Source organism: Pogoniulus pusillus, chromosome Z (assembly GCF_015220805.1).
Source record: "Pogoniulus pusillus isolate bPogPus1 chromosome Z, bPogPus1.pri, whole genome shotgun sequence".
NCBI classification, from domain to species: Eukaryota; Metazoa; Chordata; class Aves; order Piciformes; family Lybiidae; genus Pogoniulus; species Pogoniulus pusillus.
In genome coordinates this window covers 99,079,479-99,101,624 of record NC_087309.1, presented here as the reverse complement: position 1 = coordinate 99,101,624, position 22,146 = coordinate 99,079,479, and the positions used below count along the sequence as shown (strand labels likewise).

General features: G+C 36.3%; 1 protein-coding gene across 3 annotated transcripts in view; it reads left to right on the top strand.

Annotated features, from left to right (window-relative positions):
* DMXL1 (Dmx like 1) overlaps nucleotides 1-22,146 on the top strand; it is an 89,527-nt gene that overhangs the window by 19,881 nt on the left and 47,500 nt on the right. For all 3 annotated transcript variants that reach the window (XM_064140696.1, XM_064140694.1, XM_064140697.1), the window contains exons 4-18: nucleotides 1,124-1,202; nucleotides 1,836-1,968; nucleotides 4,261-4,327; nucleotides 6,209-6,384; nucleotides 7,736-7,925; nucleotides 9,421-9,589; nucleotides 12,657-12,869; nucleotides 13,407-13,660; nucleotides 13,760-14,444; nucleotides 15,483-15,604; nucleotides 16,168-16,257; nucleotides 16,566-16,665; nucleotides 18,226-18,342; nucleotides 19,576-19,800; nucleotides 20,382-22,079. In XM_064140696.1, the coding sequence (XP_063996766.1) occupies nucleotides 1,124-1,202; nucleotides 1,836-1,968; nucleotides 4,261-4,327; nucleotides 6,209-6,384; nucleotides 7,736-7,925; nucleotides 9,421-9,589; nucleotides 12,657-12,869; nucleotides 13,407-13,660; nucleotides 13,760-14,444; nucleotides 15,483-15,604; nucleotides 16,168-16,257; nucleotides 16,566-16,665; nucleotides 18,226-18,342; nucleotides 19,576-19,800; nucleotides 20,382-22,079 (4,318 nt within the window). The remainder of the gene's footprint in view (nucleotides 1-1,123; nucleotides 1,203-1,835; nucleotides 1,969-4,260; nucleotides 4,328-6,208; nucleotides 6,385-7,735; nucleotides 7,926-9,420; nucleotides 9,590-12,656; nucleotides 12,870-13,406; nucleotides 13,661-13,759; nucleotides 14,445-15,482; nucleotides 15,605-16,167; nucleotides 16,258-16,565; nucleotides 16,666-18,225; nucleotides 18,343-19,575; nucleotides 19,801-20,381; nucleotides 22,080-22,146) is intronic.

The window sequence follows — 22,146 nt, the reverse complement described above, 5'->3', positions numbered from 1 at the left end:
TACCTTCCACATCTTATGGTTTTATTTTTTTGGAGTAGGGGATGTTTGCTTTTACAAGTGTCTGCCTTTGTGAATTAAGGAAAAAGCCTGCTGGCCCTTTGTATCATTTCAGTAATGATTTGAGTTTCTTTTGTGATTCAGAGCTTCAAAACTTTGTAACCTATTAGGAAGAAAAATAAATATTTTGTGAATTTAATCATCAGGTTTTTTTCAGTGAATGAAGTAATGATGTAAAAATCTGAAGATAGTTGACTGTCCTATTATATATTTTTTAAAAAAGGGAAAATCTCATATATGTTGTCTTGACCTTTCTAAATTCCTTTGATTCATCAATACCACTGATATTAAACACCAGGGATGTTGAGTTTATTTTCATTTTTTTAATATGTATCTTTTTTTTTTTCCTAAAATAAAATCACACTTCCCTTCAAAAATATCACAGGTTCTTATGATGATTTTATGAGTTTTGCTTTGAGATACATTTTGGAATAAGGAAGTTAGTGTCCCGGGTTAGGGTGGATCCCTCCCACGGTAGAAGAAACTCGCCACAACATGGATTTTTTTGAAAGTTAGGGAAAGCTGAAATTGTATTTCTTATAGTTTAACAGTATAAAGAGAAACAAACTACTAGAGAAAAAAAAAATTATAGTAACCTTAAGGAAGATGGGGAAGGGATCAAGTGGTGGCAAAGTTGTGAAAGCAGCAGCAGCTAAAACAGCATCGGGGGAAGATAGCAGGAAGGTGCAGCTCAAGCAGCAGAAGCCAGCAAGGGGAAAGAACAAGCTGTGCTTCTAGACATAAAGCTCCTGATGCTCCAATGAAATTATATTAACTTATCCATTGTTGCCATTCTGTGGCCTATCCCTGGAATGTTCACCTCTCTCCCATGTCAGAGCTAGAAAATCAGCTCAAATGACCACAGTTAGAAACTTCTATCTGTGTGGTAAAAATAATGGAAAGCTATTTTGTTTAAAATTTGGAATAAATACATTTTTATTAGATGAGAATTAATTTATTTTAAACAGGTAAAAGTTGGAGAGCATGGTGAAAATGTATAATTTCTATGATCAAAGGGTAAGGGAGGTATTTTCTTGCTAATGTTTGTGAATACTTAACATTTCAGACATTGCATTATCAGTGGCAGAAGAATGCTCAAATCTTACTGGAAACCATAGCACATAATCTAACATGGGATCCCACAGGTAAGAACAGAGTAAAAGAAAAAGCTCTCTATCTGATACCACAAAATAACTTTTGATATAAATTTCAGTTTTCTTTGAGGACAAGGAAAATATTTTTGTTTTCTTTGAGGATAAGGAAAAAATAATTAATTTCCTTCTAAGATGACAGAAAATCCCAAAGCAGAATGAAATGTACCTTTGGTGACTTGTATGAGATCTAAAACATTGGGTCCATCTGTGCAATCTTACTTGATTGTCCCAATCAAGTGGAACAATAGCTGATGTTTGAAAACATTGAATGTCTTTGTGAAAGAGGGATGTCTACAATAGCTCTAGGGGTTTCTTTCAGAAAATAACTACTTGGAAAATTCAATTAATTTTCACAATCTGAACAGTAGATATTCAAGTAAAAAATAATATATGTATTTTACAATGTGTGAGAGTATCTTCTTGTAAGGTTGACCCAATCTCAATTCATTTAGGGGAATGTGTAGAAGGCACACCACCATTTACTGTGGAAAAGCAGTTAAGATAATATCTGGGATATTTTGTTCTGCAGTTTCAGCTTGCAAACCTGTGTTTTTTTTTCTCTTTATAGAATTCTGTGTTTTGCTATTTGTTTTTTAGTTATACTGTTATAAATATTTGGTTTAGGCACTCGCCTTTTGACTGGTTCCAGTTGTCTTCAGCTTTGGTCCAACGTTCCTTTGGAAAACCCTTCTGACAATGACAATACTGAAAGAACAAACATTCAACTTGGAGAATGGAGGTGTATCTGGCAGTGCAAGTAAGAAACTCATTTAAATACAGACAATATTTTTTTCTTGTGGATTCCTCACTTCCAGATAAAATATTTGGGGTAGTTCTGTGAAGTCTTGCTGTATTCTGTTATTTGATAAATGATATGTGGTAAACATGAATCATATTTTCCTTGAATATGTGGCACTTTCTGCAAGATTAGTTGTAATCATTTGGGGTTAATTTGTGTTCCTAAATAGATCTTCAATTACATTGAACACTAGTAATGTCCTGTGGGAAGACTGCTGTTGAGACTGTCCTGGTAGACTTTGTTTCTTGTACAAGAAGTAAGGTGTAAGGTACATATATGAAAATTGTCATGCTTACAGGACTGGTTAAAATACAATTCTATGTCTGGTGTACTGCATCTTTCCTTCCTTGTTGTATATCCTCCTTTCACATACCTTTTCCTTTTTTTGTGTTCGCTATCAACGTTTGGAACAGACATGCAAAGATGAATGTATTCTATCTTTTTGCATCTCTGAACACTCTTCCTATATTCATGTTGATTTCAGTATTTGTGTCTAAATATTAATATGTTCAGGAGAGTTCTAGCTTAGTATTTCAGTTTATAAGAGTTTAAATCATGGTCCTTCCTGCCACAGGAAGACTCTTCTAATACATCAGGGGCATCATTCACCCAAGACTAGCATACTATATGACAGCCTCCTTAAAGAGGTCTCCCAAAGTGCATAGCTGGATGGGCCCACTTGAAATTATTCTTTATGATACACTTATTATTGAGTAGTTCCCTGAATGTCCTTTTTATAACCCTTCATTTGTGTCTTTATGTATGTATGTTCTAATTTTTATCATGGATGTGTTTAAAATCCGAGATGATTGAAATGGCAACTAAAAAACTTATGTTTGTATGTAGTGAACATTATAAATAAAAAAAGTTGAAGGCTTACTAAATTTATTGACACATCTTTGAGTCCTCATCTCTCAGCCTACTAAGAGCATGAGTCAGCCTGCAAACAGAATGCAATGGGTATGTCTTTAGGATCTGAGATTGTAGTAATAGTAGTCAAGGTCATACAGGTACTGCTTTTCCTATGCCACTTGAGTCATGTGTTTTGTGTTTGTGTCATAATCCTTACAAAAGTCTTCATAGCTCTTCACCTGTTTCCTTGTTTAAATTATTTTGTGGAGGAGAGAAAACTGTGTGTTCTGTCCTTGGAACTAGTTAGGCCCTGAAAAGACTCAAGAGAACTTGCTTTGTCAGTTCACCTTATGCTTGTGTGTCTTCTGGCGTTTGTACTTCAGTTAGATGTAAAATAGCTTGTTCTTAAGGAGAAGTTTGCAGGATAATGTTTTTGCAGTAGTACCCTTTGTCAAAATGATTTTTTCATGTCAGAATGAAGTGTTTGCAAATGACCTAATACCCTGTGAGGAAAATGTTGTCTAACCCTGTGTGGAAATCGACTTTCTTTGATGCACAGCTTTTTTTTTTAAATGGACTTGGAATTGTTAGTGCAAACACTAAATACATCATGCTTTTGCTGACCAGATGGCTAACTTAATCCTTTCTGGAAGTTTGGCCTTAAAATGTGTTGTACATGGCTAATAAATTAAAGATAGAAATATGCATCCTACTTGTGCTGCACAATGAAATTATTGTATGTTCTTGTTGCTATTAATAAACCTGTCACTTAGGCAATGGCTCGGTGCTTCAAATCCTGTGAAAGCAGCTCATTTATTTCTTTTCCAAGTGAAGGTAAAATGCAGCAAAAATGAAGCACACAGGTTTAAATTATTTTAATGCGCCATCTTTTACTAGAATAATTAATGTAAAAATTACTTTTGGATACTTCTTAACTACATTTTTCTTTTTAGATCCTTTTGTTTTCTTGAGTTATATCTGTGGAAAGTGAGAGAAATGGTGAGATCTTTTAGACAAGTCAGAAGAGCAGGTGTCAATATGAAATCTGTATCACTGTGAGGTGGAAGTAGAGCCTGTAAGCATACAGTCGGATGTTCAATCAAACAGCAGCTGTCCTCTCACATATTTTGGAATATTTGATTATTGTTGCACCTCCAGCCACCTCTGAGTAGAGCCCTCAGTTTTCTGGTTTTGAGATATGACTACACCCATGAGGTGCACGCAAGTTTACAGCTTGTATCCTCTGGATTTTGTTAGCATGTTTGTTACGTACAACAGAATGGATATTTGCCTGTAAGAATTAAGTCACATCTCATGACTCAAAGGGGAAAAACTGTTTAGACTTCTAAAAGAGTTCTTAAAACTTACTCTCTATTTTAAATTGTCTTTATTTCATAGAACTGCTTCTCAAGTTTGTTTAATGAAGTTTTCACCAGATGGGGAGTTTTTTGCTACTGCTGGAAAGGTAAGCATTTGTTTTGTATTAATACAGATAAGCTGTTAAAGCAAACCAAACACAACTACGCTTTTTATTTTTTAAAGAAGCTTTTTGATTTTTTCCCCCTACTTTCTTTAGTATTACTGTTAATGCTGCTATGCCTCTCTACATTTAAGCAAATAAGAATTATGGAGAAAAGTAGTTTGGGAGAGGGGAGCCCATCAGCTACTCACAGCTTACTCTGTTAAAATAGGGCTTTTTTTTTTTTTTTTTAATCAGTACCAAATTATGAGACATCAAGAGAAGAGTTTCAGGGAATGGGAGACATCTATGGATGAGCTCAGTGCTGGGTGTCCTTCTAGTGAGGAAATACTCATTGTTAGTTTAACCCCACTAATCACAAATAAATATGTTTGTGTAAATGTACACAAATAGGCATACAGATACATAGAAGAAAATTCACATTCCCTTCCACAGCATATTTGTACATAGTTAATGTCAGTGCTTGTGGACGGCCTGTGAAATTAGTTCTGTCTGGTCAGTATTGAGCAGTTTATCTGCAAAAGCAATAAAACCCATAAAAAATAAGCAAAAAACCTAAAGCAGAATGTCACTGATGAGTAGCACACATTTTGCTTAGTTGTAGGTGATGCTTTTTCTTCTAAAGCTTGTCATTTCAGATCATTATGCCTACTTGGACAACTAGCTTCTAATGCATTGGCTCTCTGTGAGGAAGAAACAAAGATGTAACAAATCTGCAGAATAATTTAGATTTCTTTTTCTAAGTAAACTGTATCTGAGCAGACTGGTTTACAGCACTGGACTTTCTTGGTGATAACCTGCACTCTGTTCAAAAATCAAGCAAGAAGTTCCCACACTCCTCTCTTGTTTCACTTGTTTCAGGTGTCATATTGCTTGCTATATGCCCTGTGACATATTTAGCCACTTACTGGCTGAAATGAGAGTTATTCCAGTCAAGTGTGAGATGATTGTTACTTAGAAAATTTCAGTACAGGTTTTGTCAAAAAAGAAAAAAAATTCATTATATGCATAGTGTGTGTGTGTGTGTGTATGCACACTCTTTTTTAATGGGTAGAAGGTAATATTTAATTTTAAAATCACATTTTTATTATAAGATACAGTGGAATTTTGGAAAAAGAAATTACCTCTGTAGAAGCTGTTTTCAGATTAATATCCTCATGGAGTGTTTAACTGGAATCTTATGTCCTACTGTGTTATTTTACATTATAAACTGCAAACTAGACTTACTAAATAAGTAGGAAAAATGGCTAAGTAGAAAAATAAATATTTTTAATGATAAATCACTAAGTTAATGGCTTACAGGATCTTGAAAATGCGTCTTTGTTTCTGTGTTGTCTTTCCTTGTTTAATTTTTTATGAGAGAAGATGCTGGTCAGCAAAACAACCTCCACTGGGGTCCACTTAAGAATACCAAGGTTAATACAGTAGTTCAGTACCTTTCATATTTAATAGTTGCTCAATAACTTACAACTCAGGATCCAGATTAATTTATCTGGCTCTTAAAGGCATAAGGACATTAGCAATGTGATTTTTTTTTCAGTTCATGTATATGCATATTGAAGAAAAGCAGGCTTGAGCAGTACTGAGATTGATTTTTGAGATGTTGTTTTTGAAACTTCTTTGCATTCCTAACACTTAAAAGAGCAAAATTACATCCAAATTTGTAATAGCATGAGAGATTAAAGAGAAGCTCTCCTACTGTGCTTTCTTTAAGATCAAGTATTCTGTGATTTTTGTGTTTACTGTAATTACTTTTTATCATCAGGAAAGTGTTTTACTTAAAAGAGAAATAAAACCCCAGGAGACACATCCAAAAGTACTTGATGTGCATCACATTCTTATTTACTGTCTTTTTTCTTTCCCCAGGATGATTGTCTTGTGAAAATATGGTACAATACAGACAGCTGGCGGTCAGCCGTAATCCCACCTGCTGCAAGTTCAGAAAAACAGCCAAAGGAAGTTGATTTTTCATTTGTTTATTTGGCTCATCCTCGATCAGTAAATGCATTTTCATGGAGGAAGACCAGTAAATTCATGCCACGGTCAGTAGTTTTATAAATTGAGGTTTGTAAATTGCCTCAAAATCCTCAAATGTCATTGTCTTCCCAGTTGTCACACAGGTTAGACAGTTTACTTCAGTTAAGTTTGCATACCTCATGTGTGTTTGTGTAATTCCTTCACACAGTTCTTGAAAGGATAGTAAACATGCTCTGACATGGGAAGGAGCTGGAAAGATAGAAAGGAGTTTCCAAAGGCTGTCTTAGAGGTCAGACTGAAAATAAAATCTGCTCTTGCAAAAATTACCATGCTTTGCATATTTCTTTATTGCACTGTAATAAGTAACCCTTCAGGCATTGGTCTGAGCTTTTCCCCCTCTTTATATCTTAATGGAATCAGAACAATTCAAAAGTCCCATCCTATGTAATTTTTCTCACTGACATATTTCTGTCTTTTATTTATCTACCTAGAATGAAATTAGACCTTTGACAGGAAGAATATCTGGAAATGGAGTTAAAATGATCATTTTTTTAGATTTTTTTGTTGGTTTGTTTGTTTTTGTTTTGTTGGTTTGCTTATGTTCTTATGATTCCTAAATGATTTGTCCCTGGTTTCCACCAGTAATTGCAGTCTCAAGCTGAAATGCTGTTAGTGTTGTGGCCTGCAAGTCTCTTTGATGTATGTCTGTGTGTCTGAGCAAGTTTATGATGGTTTTTATACCAGTCTTTAAGTACAGTACTCTTCATAAAGTCACTGACATAGTGTAGTCCTTAAGTAAATTTTGGAAATTTGCCTACTCCATGATTCCTAATGGAGTTAGCAGCTGGACATTCCAGTCAGATGTCTATATAGTTTTAGCTAAATCAAATTGTGACCTTACATGAACTGGAAACCTGTGTTTTTCACTGCCTCACTTAGGTTAATTGGATTCTTTGGGATATTTATGTAACAGAAATAGTATTTGGAAAATTTGTAATTAAGTTTTTAGTTCTACATTGACTGTGTATCTTGATGCTACCTTGCATTTGCTGTTTTAGATACCTAATTTTGAAAGTACTCTATAGCAGTAAGATCTGGGATGCTGAGGACAGGTACCCAGATTATGATTAGCGTTCTATGTGAAGGAATTGAAAAATACAGATTTTGCTATAACTAATTCTGTAAATTTAAATCAGTTGTTTGTTGTTGCACAGTTGTGTAATGAAGTTCAAAGTAATTCATATTCAGATACTTGAACAGGTATGGAAATCTTCCATAATTTATTTTCCTATTTTTTTCCATAGTATCTTTAAGTTATTTTGTGCAATTCTGAAAACTGATGATGGAATACTTGCTTTATTTTGATGCTATGTGATAGTAGGCAGGTTTTTCATATGTTAAATTATCTTTTATTAGTGGTGGTGTCTGCAACGTACTCCTGACTTGCTGTAAGGATAATGTTTGTCGCCTCTGGGCAGAGACTTTGTTACCCAATGACAGTCTTTTGTATGGTGAAGGCTACAGCAATTGGAGTGAAGCAGTGAACTTCACTAGTAACTTCAAGAGAAATACCTCAAGTAAGGAGAAAGTGCAAAGTGCTTTAGAGGTAAGAAGTGAAACTGAATAGTGAAACAAATTGCATGCACACACGTGTGATTTTTAGACAGGATTCTAACTAGTAATTAAAACATATGTCCAGAGCTGAAATTGTTGATACTGTAGATGTGCATCACATGTTATAGAAGAATGAATTTACTTCAAATCTTTCCTAGGGGGGCTTAGCTGGTACCCATCGTACTGAGCTTTCACATTGAAAGACGCACTTATTAAGTCACTACTGCTTCTTTTGCTTTGGTGAATGGAATGAGGTGCTTTGCCGTATGTAGTTCAAAGGCCTAGGAGTAGTATGAAACGTGCTGTATGTAGGTTGTGTGAAACCCACTAATACTATTTGCTTAAAATCTTTGTTAGGGGCTCACTTGTTATCTCTGAAGTTGAGGCATGTTCTCCTGGCTTCTGCAACAGGAGTAACAATGATAATATGGAAGTAAAAAAGACAGTCTTTCAGCTCTAGTCCTCAAGTAAAGGAGAGCGCTGGTAAACTGTAGGACAAATGATCCCCACGAGATAGTGCTTCCTAACCAGTGGGAAGCAGGGGAAAGGTGAAGCATTAGTGGTGTCCTCCAAAACTCTGTAGACAGGATATGGGCATTGTGCTGTCTTAATGGAATATGCTTGTGATGCTTTCATGGCACATAACATAGATGGAAAAATAAGACGGGCTGAAAGACACAACACAGCAAAGAAAAAATATTCAAAGAGTGGAGAATAAAAGAAGTTGGAGAGAGTTCAATGTTCCTGTTGAAAATAAAGTTAATCTTGGGGGTCAGAAATACCTATTATGTAAAAATTGAGAAAAAAAAATATTTTACATGGACCTGCTGTAGTTAGGTGCAAAGGACAGCAAGTCGCAGGGAATGCCAAAGTGTAATACCATACTTCATATAAATCCTATACTTGCACATTTTAATGCCTGTCTGGCTATCTACAGCACAGTGGACTTGAACTTTGCAATATGTGGAGTGAGACTTTTTAAGAGCTGACATAGTGAATTTTGAAAATGGAATATTATTTTTCTTTTGGAAATGTGTGTCTGTATTAAAGGAGGAAGACCATAACATTGGGTCCTTATGATGGGCATAGAAGTACTGTTCTAATTGGATTCAAAGTAATGATCCTAGTTTTCAGTCTGTGAAAGGAGATTATTTAGATGTAGTGCTTTGTGTCTTCAGATTCTTGATTAAACTTGGTACATATGTTTGTGAAACAGTAATATTTTCTCCTTTAGTGTAAAAGCTGTATGAACATTTTCTGAACTGTGAAGCAGCTGCTGTGTCAAGGTTCTTCTGTGACTTCATAAATTACTGGTATCTCTACTGCAGACACAAACTAAACAGTGTGATTTTTTTTGTAAGAAACTCCATTGACAATTTAAAGTACCTTTTAAACTGAAAAAAACCCCAAACTAGAAAATCACTTACATATGAAATCTGCATTTTCTTTTTGAAAGGAATTAAAATGACACCTTATTCTTCATGCAGTTCAACCTGAAACACTTCCGACGAGGAAGGAGGAGGTCAGGCGCAGTGGTTGCGCATACTGGATACACTCTACATCAGCAAGATCCGCATGAACTTCACAGGAACACTCCTCCTCATGCAAATGCACTGTGTCACTTCCATATTGCTGCCAGCATCAATCCAGCTACAGGTAAATGTGGACAATCCTTGCTACAGGGCAAGCTAGAATTTCTGTGAGGTTAGTGTTGTCTTTGTGAGTTCAGCTGGCTCAGATGTATTTCTACTACTGTATTTGTGTGTTTGTGTAGAAAGGACCTTTTTCTACAGTAATGAAATTAGGTGCATAAATTCCTTCCAGAGTAATCCTGTCTTTTGTTTTCAGTTGTCTTTTAATTGAGATTCACAGTGGTCTGAAATATGGAAGAATAGATGTTTGTAACTGGAGTTACACATCTGCTGGGAATTGTTTATCCTATTGGGAACATACTGATAATTTCATTTGAAAATGAGTACATGAAACTTTGTGTTTGAAGTAGCCATGAGTCTCTCTACTTTTCTATCTCTGAACCCAGCAAAGTAAGGCTTCTTCTTGTGTTCCATTCTCTTGTGCTCTAGCAATATGTTGATGGCCATTAAGGAACATCTTGTAATTTGCTCATACTTTTCTCTTCATAATCACTGGTGTATGCTGAAAATTAAACTTATGTTTGCTTATTGCAAAACTGAATAGAAATGGAATATTAAATGGCCTTAAAGGGTTGGACTTGATGATCTGTGAGGTCTCTTCCAACCTTGGTGATAGTGTGATACTGTGATACTGTGATACATTTTATTTTTCTGATGTGATTTCCATTGTCCAGACTTAATAAACAACCATTATGTAATCCTTTTCTTTAACTAGTTAAACTCAGTCTTATAGATAGAGTTTGAACGGTTTTTTTTTTTTCCTGCTGACTCTTGTTTGAAAGGCCAGTTTTGACCTAAAGGCATTAATGATTAGTACATATTTGTAGCTGTACAGTCTTTGGTATGATTATAAACAACTGTTGTTTTCCATTACAATTGCTGGACTAAGCAAGCTGTAAATACTTTCTCTTCTAAAATAAGAGTCAGTCTTCACATTTTTTTAGTATTGGTTCATGTTTCCTTTAACAGATATGATGGCAATCACAGTGAGCATAGCAGAAGGAAAGGTCTTGCTTTTACATAACCAAGTAAATTTTAATTGTGCTTTTAGCAGTCTTTGCAGTATAAGTGTGCTGAAAAGCCAAGGCACAGGACAGGAATAAAAATAATTTTGGAAAAGAATAGTAGAGGATTTTCTTAGGTGGTCAACACTTGTCTTTGAGCTTTTTAATCTTACGTTGCTCCCGTATTATTTACATTATTATTAGTGGCTAGCATCACTTGGTCTTTAACTCTGTCAATTGAAAGATAATGGGTTGCTCTTTGCTGCAGAATCTCTATTGGGAGAAACTCACATCTTAAATCTTAATTTGAAGAAATATCTGTTCTCCTTCACAGATAAGTTCTCAGTCTAACCAGATTCTCTTAAAAAGTCCTTTTAGTTTGCCCTTTTGAAATCAAATTTAATCTATAAACTTAATTGTATTTTCTTTAATTTGATTTAAACCAAATCAGATCTCTCACTTGAAAATTTGTCCTTATTACAACGTTCACAGTACCTGATAAAAGCAAGGGCCAAGCAGCTTTATTTCTCATTCACTTTGCTTTTTAAAGAATATTGTTGTCATATATGAAGAATAGATGTATTTTTTAATTTTTATTGCATTTGTATTGTATTGTAAATTTTAAAACTGATTTTCTTACTGCACCAAAATCCTTGACATCTTTCCTTATATTAGAATGTTACTGAAGCTGATATTCAGCCTGAGTGGAGTACAGGGAAAGGCAAATCCAGAGAAAGTTACTGAATCCAAAGACCCTAAAGCTTTTCTTGGAAGAGTGAATGTGGTTTAGGAAAAAAAAAACCCACAGAAATTTACTAAGGATTTTTTCCTAAACCTAAGCATCAGTTATAAGTTGGTAGCTTTGAGGTAGGAGGATGGGGAAAAAAAAGCAGTGTTTGTTTAGTGGTCTTTTGATATATGATTACAGTACATATATTTGTAGTCTTTCTAGTTCATGTTTACTGTAATTTTACTTTCCAAAGGGAGATCAACATAATTCTTCTCTGTAAATTCTGTTTTTGTCATATCTATTATGATATTTTTGGCTATGGCTTTTCTAGAAAGACATATTGTGTTTTTTTCAACACTCTTCTCCTCTTATCTGCTTCCTCTGCTGCATCCCTTCCCCACAACAAAATTACTAATAGTCCTGGTGGTCCTATCTGCATGCTCTCAAGCTATCATTTTCTTAGGCAAGACTGGATGGTAAGCAATTCAAAGCCATCACTGGCTTTGTAAAAAAACAAACCAGTAATTGGAATTAAAAGTATTGTTTCCCATAAGTACTGCTGCATAATTAGGAAGCAGGGGATGAGTACATACATGGAGGCTTACAGGTGGAAGTGAAATGCAAGCTGATGTTTTAGCAGGTTGTTTTATGCCTTACTTAAGGAAAATAAAGTAAATCTCCTAGCTGCTTTTTAGCCATGCAATTTAGATGATATTATTCTGCAGCAACATGATGCTTGCTTCTGGCACTCTGTCATTACTGCTTTGTATTTCACAGTGATCTGAAACACTGAAGTATCATCACGGGACAATATAAACTAATAATGGAATCTGTACAAATTGGAAAGCCTGGGTTTATGTGATGATGTTAGATAGGACATAGTTTGGTCACTGTAGTAGTTTTTGGTAGTATAAACCCTGTTGTACGCAATCCTTCCTTAGAGTATATTTCAGCTTGCATTGTGAACTAAGTGTTCAGAAATTATACTTGCATTATTTCCTTTGTGCAGAGCAGTAGTAGCAAAATACAAAGTAAATTAAGCTGTAAGAACAGTGTCACATCATGAAGATGTAATGGTGAAGGGCCATCCTGCTATCCTACTATAAGCATGTGAAATTGCCACCTTGTGGAACAACTCTAATGGTAGATGGCAAGCCATTTAATACTGAAAGTAGATGATGTTGGTGAAAGGCATAAGAAGTGGCAATATACTTGGTGTATTTTATTTTCATGGTGTGGTTTATACTTAAAACCAGTTTCTTTAAAATTATTTTTTGAACAAAATAGTTGGTTTGTAAAAATGCCAACATTTTGTTGTTGTTGTTTTCTTTTGGTAGATATTCCTCTACTTCCTTCTATCACATCTCTGAGTCTTGGTGAAAATGAAGAAAAAAGTGGACCTTTTGTTGTCCATTGGCTGAACAATAAAGAACTTCATTTTACCTTGTCTATGGAAGTGTTTTTGCAACAACTTAAAAAGAGTTTTGAACATCATTCTCCAGAGACTAATGCTGAGGAATCTAACCAAATGGATGGTAAATCAGAAGAAGGTAAAGGTTTCCCCATAGAGAAATGGCTTTCTTTTACAAAGTAATTTATGGTGTTCTTTCCAGGAAAGCAAGTTACTTAAGCTTAAAACTCTCATTATTTAACTTGGCTATCGTTGAGGGGACCTTTGCATGATAGTATATTATTTAAACATATTTAAGGGTCAAGTGCAACCTTATAATTAACTTTCTTTTTTAAATATTAATGTACACCTAATGTAAATACCTTTATTCAATTACACAGATATTTAATTGAATATACGCAATTTGGAGATGGCTGCTTTTGTTTTGTCTGTGCATGCAAAAATGTCTGTAAGCCAGAGTAGAGTAAAAGTATTTCAAGTTAAGGTCCAATATAAACTATTTTGCTTTGTTAGTCATTGACTGAGGTCCACTAGTGCATTTCTGATTAAAATTTTCATTTTCAAATTTGTACTTTTATAAATGACTGAAAAAGCCTGAAGTGTTCTGTAGTGACTGGATAACACCGTTTGCTATACTTCTGCTTTTAAATTTAGTGTATATGTGTGTGTGCTCTAGAAATTGATGAAAATGGAGATGAACAAAAAGGAAACCAAGAAAAGAAGGAACTTGGTAATGAGAAAACTACTTCAAATTCCAGCCTTCTTCCTTTATCTTCTGCTATTATTGATCATGAAATTGAAGTGCTGCTTTCGGAATGGAGTAAAAATCCTGACATGCTCTTCAGTATACATCCTATGGATGGTTCACTGCTGGTATGGCATGTGGACTGGATAGATGAATACCAACCTGGCATGTTTCGCCAGGTGCAGGTACTTTATTTTTTTCTGGATTATGCCTTGTTGTTCATTGAAGAATTTGATAAGAAAATAACTTTAATATTTACTCTCTCTCCTTTTCTAAAATTCCAGGTGTCATTTGTCTCAAGAATTCCTGTTGCCTTTCCAACGGGTGATGCAAACTCTCTTTGCAGAAGTATAGTGATGTATGCTTGTACCAAAAATGTTGACTTAGCCATTCAGCAAGGCAAGCAAAAGCCTCCTGGCCTTACACGATCTTCATCTATGCTTATCTCCTCTGGACACAGTAAATCAGCAAACAGTTTAAAACTGAGTATCTTCACACCTAATGTTATGATGATTTCTAAACATGCAGATGGGTCCTTGAACCAGTGGCTAGTGAGTTTTGCTGAGGAATCTGCTTTTTCAACAGTACTCAGCATTTCACATAAATCCCGATATTGTGGTCACCGTTTTCATCTTAACGACTTGGCTTGCCACTCGGTGTTACCACTACTTCTTACAACTTCACATCACAACGCTCTGATTTCACCGGATGTTGAGAATGCAAACCAGGAAAGTGATTCCTTGAACTCTCAGGAGTCACCAGTAAGACTTCAGAGTAGAGGCAATGCAAATCTAACATCACAGGATCCAAATGCAGTTTACAGTGAACTTATTCTTTGGAGAGTTGACCCTGTTGGGCCTTTGTCGTTTTCTGGTGGAGTTTCTGAACTTGCTCGAATCAATTCTCTTCACGTTTCGGCATTTTCTAATGTTGCATGGCTGCCCACACTCATACCCAGCTGCTGCCTTGGTGAGTTCGATTTCCTAATTTGAGAAGTGTTCTAGAATAGGAGTAGTATAATCTAATGATGCTATTTAAATAGATACCATAGATGTATTTGAACACATTGCAAAAAATGTTAAACATGGGTCCTTTATTTCATAAATTTCCAATTTCCTGATATTTGGGTAATGTTTTTTTTCTTGTCAAGGATTACTATGTTCTTCTATATATCTTTTATGTATTTGGTATTTCAGGAGATGATGCAGTAAAGTTCTGAGATACCAATGCATACTTCAGAGTATTCTGAGCACTTAAAATCAGGAGTAGACTTTGCTCTGGTTTGCAAATGGGATTCTCATTTACTTTCACATAATATGATTTGATTGCGGAGCACAGCTTTAAACCTTGTAGTTCCTGCTTGTAAACTGAAATTAATGAAAGAATTTTTCTTATGCTATATTGTTTCCTTTCATAATCTCAAAATTTGCTCTTAAAAAAAAGGCAAGTTAGTGAGTGTTTTAGTACCGCATCCAGTTCTGGAGCCCCTAATACAAGAGGGATGTGGATGTGCTGGAGTGTCTCTGGAGAAGGGCCACAAGGATGATCATAGGGCTGAAGCATCTCTCCTATAAGGAGAGACTGAAAGAATTGGGGCAGCTGAGTCTGCAGAAGAGTAGGCTCCGAAGTGGCGTTGCTGTGGCCTTCCAGTACCTGAAGGGGGCCTACAAAAAAGCTGGGGAGGGACTTTTTAGGCTCTCGGGTAGTGACAGGACTAGGGGGAATGAAGCCAAGCTGGAAGTGGGTAGATTCAGTCTGTATGCAAGGAGGAAGTTCTTCAGCATTAGACTGTTGAGACCCTGGAATGGGTTGCCTAGGGATGTGATTGAGGCCCCACCCCTGGAGATGTTTAAGGCCAGGCTGAATGAAGCGCTGACCAGCTTGATCTAGGGTAGGGTGTCTGTGCCCATGGCAGGGGGGTTGAAACTAGGTGATCTTCGTGGTCCCTTCCAACCCTGACTGATTCTATGATTCTGTTTGATTACTTCTTGCATTCTTATTTTTCAGGTACATACTGTAATTCTCCAAGTGCCTGCTTTGTGGCTAGTGATGGACAACATTTGAGATTATATCAAGCTGTAATAGATGCTAAGAAACTTTTGTGTGAGCTCTCCAATCCAGAAATTTCTGTAAGTGAAAAGCTGTCAGAAGTTCTCACAAGCGAGAATTTCATTCAGTAGCACTAGACTCAGGCTTGTTTGTAGCTGACCAAGCTGGTTGACAAGAATTTCACACATTATACTAATTTGGTTCTGTTTGTGAAAACAAATGTAAAGCATTTTGGCATTGTAGCTATACTGCATCCCACTTAACCTCCAAACCTGGCATATTGAGGTAGGTCAGTGCTTGGTCAGGAATACCTTTGAAACGTGCACCACAAGGAGTAAATAGCAGAGCAACAGTATGTGTATTATTCATTTGAGGTAAAAGTTGAGATGACTGTGCAGCTTGGGAAAAGCATAATAAACTGCTGAATGTGAAGCTTTTCTGGTATTCTTTCTACCTTTCAGCCATTAAAAACAATGTGTTTCTTGATAAACTATTACCTGCCCGTGTCTTCATGTAGGATTGCAAACAGTGTATGTGTAATGCTTTAGTTAACAATTGTTAGTGATGTTGTACCTGCCTAGTAGGCTATGCTACAGAAATGCACAAGACTGAATTAACAACATCCCTTTGACTTTTAAAACAGAAATATGTTGGTGAAGTTTTCAACATTGTAAGTCAGCAATCTACAGCTCGCCCAGGATGCATCATTGAACTGGATGTCATCACAGAGCTTGTAAGATCTTTTTTCTGTAGTCATTTCATACTGCAATTAACTTGTTTTAAAAATGTTAATAGTGAAGTCTATACCTTCACTCTTTGTCAGGTAAAGCTGAGGTATTTTAAAGATTGATTCTGACATATCCTTGTGTTTGGTTTCATAGTGTCTGTAAATGAAAGTAATTTAAGTAATGAAGGTTCATTTTCTTGAGAAATCTTTCATTTGTTTGTATAACTTAGCAAGTTAAAAGATCCCATGTTAGAGAGCAGTCTTAAACAGTACACTTCATGGTGTTCACTTCTTTTGTGCTTTTACTTTCTTAGCATGGCAGGAAAACACAGTTACTGCATGTTTTTCAAGAAGACTTCATTTTAAATAACCAGGAGAAGGAAATGATTGAAAACAACAGTGTATCAGATGCTGGTAAAGAACCTTTTTTCATAAAACACTGAGGACAAAGTATTGTATGTTTCATTCCATGGAGGAAAGATAACTTGTTAGGGAGCTTTAAGCATTTTTAGACCAAAAACCTTACTTTATTTGAGGTCTTTATATACCTCATGAAGTTCAACAAGACCAAATGCAAGGTCCTGCGTCTGGGTCGAGGCAATCCCGGGCACTAATATAGGCTGGGCAGTGACTGGCTTAGGAGCAGCCCTGAGGAAAGGGATTTGGGGGTGCTGTTGGCTGAGAAGCTTAGTATGAGCTGTCAGTATGCTTTTGCAGCCCAGAAAGCCAACCAGATCCTGGGCTGTATCAAGAGTGGCCAACAGGGCAAAGGAAGTGATCCTCCCTCTCTACTCTGCACTGGTGGGACCTCACCTGGAGTACTGAGTCCAGTTCTGGAGGCCCTATTACAAGTGGGATATAGATGTGCTGGAATGTGTCCAGAGAAGGGCCACAAGGATGATCAGGGGCTGGAGTACCTCTTCTATGAGGAGAGACTGAGGGAGTTTCAGCCTGGAGAAGAGGAGGCTCAAGGGAGACTGTATTGCTCTCTACAACTACCTGAAAGGAGGTGGTAGCCAGGCTGGGGTTGGTCTCTTCTCCCAGGCACCCAGTGACAGAACGAGAGGACACAGTCTCAAATTGCACCAGGGCAGGTTTAGGCTGGACATTGGAAGGAAATTCTTCATGGAAAGAGTGATTGCTCATTGGAATAGGCTGCCCTCAGAAGGCTTACAGTATCATAAGCAACCCAGTGTTAAACCTACAGGGCAAACACAGCTTATTCTTGATCATGTTTTATATAGATGCAAACTTAAAGAAGAACTGAACAAGAAAGGTGGTCATTAAGCTAGCTATTCTTTCTTGGTCCTAATGGTTTTACTTCAGTGCCACAGAATGAGAGTGGCCAGGGGCACCCCTCCAGAACTGACTCCTGATATTACAACTCAAGTTGTCTTTTTCTTTGGGTGAAACTTTAACAACTAATTTCCTAGGAAGAAGCATTGTACCTCTTGTGTGTGCCAGGCTGTGTAGTCAGTCTGACTTGGTTGTGATTATTGAACCTATCCATTACACCAGGCTATGACTTTCCAAACCACTGTCACGGTGTTTATTATCTTGATGTGATTAGTATATATTCTTTTGTTGAAGGCCAAATCTCTGCCTAGCTTGCTGTCTTCACTGTTACTGTTGTATGTAACAGATAGCTAAGAAACTGTAAGAGACAAGCATGTAAAAGACAAAGGTGTAGAGCTGAGAGTACATTCCAGCATTTAACCTTAAATACAGCAAATTCAAGAAAACAGGTTATTCTCTCTAAAAGAAAGCACTGACAGTTCTTCATGTGTATACCTATAATTGTAGTGGCTATGGGTTGTGATAAAAATGTGAGAAAGGTAATACAAGAGAGCTGGATGTGGCCAGGCCATTACATTACAGTATTAGTTTGTGCAGTTCAATGTGATTATTTGCTAGCCAGCAAAATTTAGTTCAGGTGAATAACTCCTAAGATCTTCCTGTTCTGAATTTTATCAGGAAACCGTCAGAATGGATTCTCTGAAAAATTCTACTTAATAGTGATAGAGTATGCTCAAAACCGGTCACTACTACATATGTGGCATTTGCATTTGAAGTCAATTCCTGTCTCATTAGGTAAGCCTCTTTCTTGTAATTTTCTGTTTGAAAAAAAAAAAAAAAGTGGTCAGTGTATTTAAATTGTATTTAATTTTTTAAAAGCATCTGCGATTGTTTGGTTATGAGCTTTGATCACAACCTGTTCTTTCTTTGTTACTTCAAAATGCTGAAATTTTTGTGTTCAGCTTGAGCCCAAAGTTGGTTTTATGCATTCTAAGATAAGAGGAAATAGATTTTCCTTGGTTTAGTACAGAATAACAGTTTGATTGTTTTGATTCTCAGAAATTGAGTTTACACAAGTTTTAAACTGGACTGTAGTCTGAGGCACTGAAACATCAGGGTATAACTACAATTAGGAGCAACCTGGAAGTTCTGAAATCTTCTGGTTCTCTTCCAGACTACTAAATTAAACTACCACAAAAACTATTAAAGAATTTTAGGTAATCTGAGATATACTTCAGTAATTTTCTGGTATTAAGTAAACATAACTCTGGAATTTACCATGTACCAGAGGAATCTGTTATAAAGCGTGGTGGTGGTATGTTTGCTTGTTTGTTTTTTTAATTTTATTTTATTTAAGCCAACTTCTTATCAGTCTTACTGTTGATTTCAAAGGCAGGATTTATTCAGTTACTTGAAGTGTTACTATCATTAGTTTATAAGTTGATGACAGGACTAAAGATCCAAATTTTCTGATCTAGTTATATGAAAGTGTTACTGACAGGACTTTTCACCCACCTGTTAGTAGTTTTCTTGTTCCAAATCCATCAACTTCATACTTCAACTTCTGAGTTTTAATTAAAAAAAGTAACAAGGCATTTATATGACATAAAATCTGAGATCCTGCATTTTAAGCAAATATTAACATATTTTTTTCTGAAAAATAGCCTCCCACAATTTCTGAGGTAAAACATGAAAATACTTCATCTTCTCTAGCTGTGGGTAGTTTATGCTTCATGAAGCATTCATTTCTGTGGATAACCAAATACACCTTTCATCTGCAGTTTTGGTATTTCTCATTACAGTTCAGTTGGTTTAAGTCTGAAGCGTTTAAAGGTATAACTTCTCAGCAGATCTAGAATTTCAGATGTATTTAATTTGAAGTGTGCTAGCATTTCTCCTTAAATCTGAATGGGTAAATGCATTTCTTCAAAATGAAAGCAGAATTTTAAGTTATGTTTGTCTGGAATTTTTAAGGTAATTTAGGCTAAGAGAAACCATTGGCTGTTTTAACAATGCAATTTTTTTCAGGTGAAAAGATAGATTCATATACACCTGAAACAGTGACACAACCAGAGGAAATGTATTCTTCACCAGATCCAGAGAAGATCCAGTCACCTTTCAGTCAAAAGTATCAGGCCTGCAAAGCAAACCTTCAGAGCACCAGTTGGCTTACTCTCTCTTCCAAAATGGTTTACAGTCAAGACCTCAGGTTGCCAGAAGGAGTAGACATAATAAGTGTAAAGCCATCAGCAGGTTTGTGATTTTTTTTTCAATATTTTTTTTAAAAAGAAAATGGGAATCCTTACTTTTCTGACTTTGATCTTAGAAACAAAGTAGTAATAATGTTGGCATTTGTTATTAAAATGCCTGTATAAGGCATATAAAAGATTTGCTAGAATGTGCTAGACTGACTTTCTGTATCTCTGTAATAAAGGTTTTAGCTGGAGTATAATATTTACTGATTTCCAGATTCTTGCAAAAAAAGAATTATAGAAAGACCATTTTTTGAAGTCATGCATGAATGTTTTTGTAGGTACTATACTTAAATTTTAAAGTGTCCATCAATCTTTCAAAAATAATCAATTTTTTTGTATTTCTGAATTGGACATGTTTGTTTGGTGAAAGAAATGAGAGATACTAATGTTTAGGTTAAAATCATATAATTTGATTTCTCTCTAAAGCATGGATTGGAAACAAATGGTAAAATGGTATCATCACTTCTTCAAGCAGATACTATGAAATCTTTTTTGTTTGGAATAATAAAATAACTCAATAAAAATTAGTAATTTTAGTAATTCCCGCATTAATAGTGTATTTTAAAAATGTAATTTTAGGACATCTGAGCTCTTCTTCTATATATCCTGTTTGTCGTGCACCATATCTGCTGGCTACTTCATGCACTGATGGAAAAGTTCGATTCTGGAGATGCAGAGTTACCACTGAATCATCAGCTCCTCCTGTTCCAGAAGAAAGCTCACACAGTGATGTTATATATGTGTGGGAAGAATGGCCATTATTGATTGAGGATGGACTTGTTAGTAGTAGTGCAATTAATGTTCCAGGAAGGCCAACTGAAGTTAGCTGTGCACACACTAATAGATTAGCAGTAGCATATAAGCAGGTAACATCTAAAACCAGTCACCTGTCCCAAGATTTTATAATGTATGTTGGTATTTTTGAATGTGAATCTACAGGAGGTTCTTCTTGGGTTCTAGAACAGACGCTTCGCTTAGACGAGATTGGTACCATGTTAGATGCTGGTGCTAATATTGATAATAGTTTAGTGACATATAGCCAGCAAGACGTTTCTGTGTCTCATACTGGGAATACTCTGCCTAACACTAAGCACTTGGTACACTTAGACTGGATGTCTAGGGAAGATGGTTCACATATTCTGACAGTCGGTATTGGATCAAAACTTTTTATGTTTGGTCAGCTCTCTGGGAAAATGCAAGAACAAAATGGTATGGAGATGGTAGCAATCGCCAATAGTGGCAGTACAAAGGCTACAGCCCTGTCTAGGTTTGTTCTGCTGCGTTGTGTAGACTTGGTTTCATCTGTAGAGGGGTCGCCTCCTTTTCCAGTCTCGTTGTCTTGGGTGCGTGATGGCATTCTTGTAGTTGGAATGGATTGTGAAATGCATGTTTATTCCCAGTGGCAATCTCCTTCCAAGCAGGAACTAGTTAGTGCTGATTCTTACAGTGGAAGTATACCATGTGTAGCTAGCTTAATGAAACAAAGCCAGTCAGCTGCTTCAGGTCTGCACCCACCAAAGAGAACCTTGACCCGATCTATGACCAGCCTTGCACAGAAGCTTAGTGGGAAAAGATCTGCCTGTGATCTGTCTTCAGAAATGGAAGATTCTGGACTTTTTGAAGCAGCTCACACATTATGTCCCACTTTACCTCAATACCATCCATATCAGCTGTTGGAGCTCATGGATCTTGGTAAAGTACGTAGAGCAAAAGCCATTCTGTCCCATCTGGTGAAATGCATTGCTGGAGAAGTTGTTGCTGTAAACGAATCTGAACCTAATCATGATCAGAGGCTCAGATCCTTGACCATCAGTGCTAGTGGGAGTACTGCAAGAGATCCGAAAACATTCAGCAAAACTGAGACTACAGACTATATTGAAATAGACTCTGTTCCACCACTGCCTCTATATGCTCTGCTTGCTGCAGATGATGATTCATCTTATTCCTCTTCAGAGAAGTCTAATAATCAAAACAGCCAAAATAAAAAATATATGCCCAATGACAATTATGAAGATCTCTTTCAAAATACTGCTGTAAGTACAGATGAACTTGTTACATTTGACGCCGATGAAGAGAGTTCAAAACCAGAAGTCATTGATCTTTCTCAGTATAGCCCAACTTACTTTGGACCAGAGCATGCTCAAGTTCTTTCTCGCCACTTGCTTCATTCAAGCTTGCCAGGGCTGACTAGGATGGAGCAAATGTCACTGATGGCCTTAGCTGATACAATTGCTACTACCAGTACTGACATTGGAGAAAGCAGAGATAGAAATCAGGGTAAGCTGTTTCTTCCAAGGTAAATGTACTGCTGTGCTTCACAAACATTTTTGGAACTTTTTTTGGA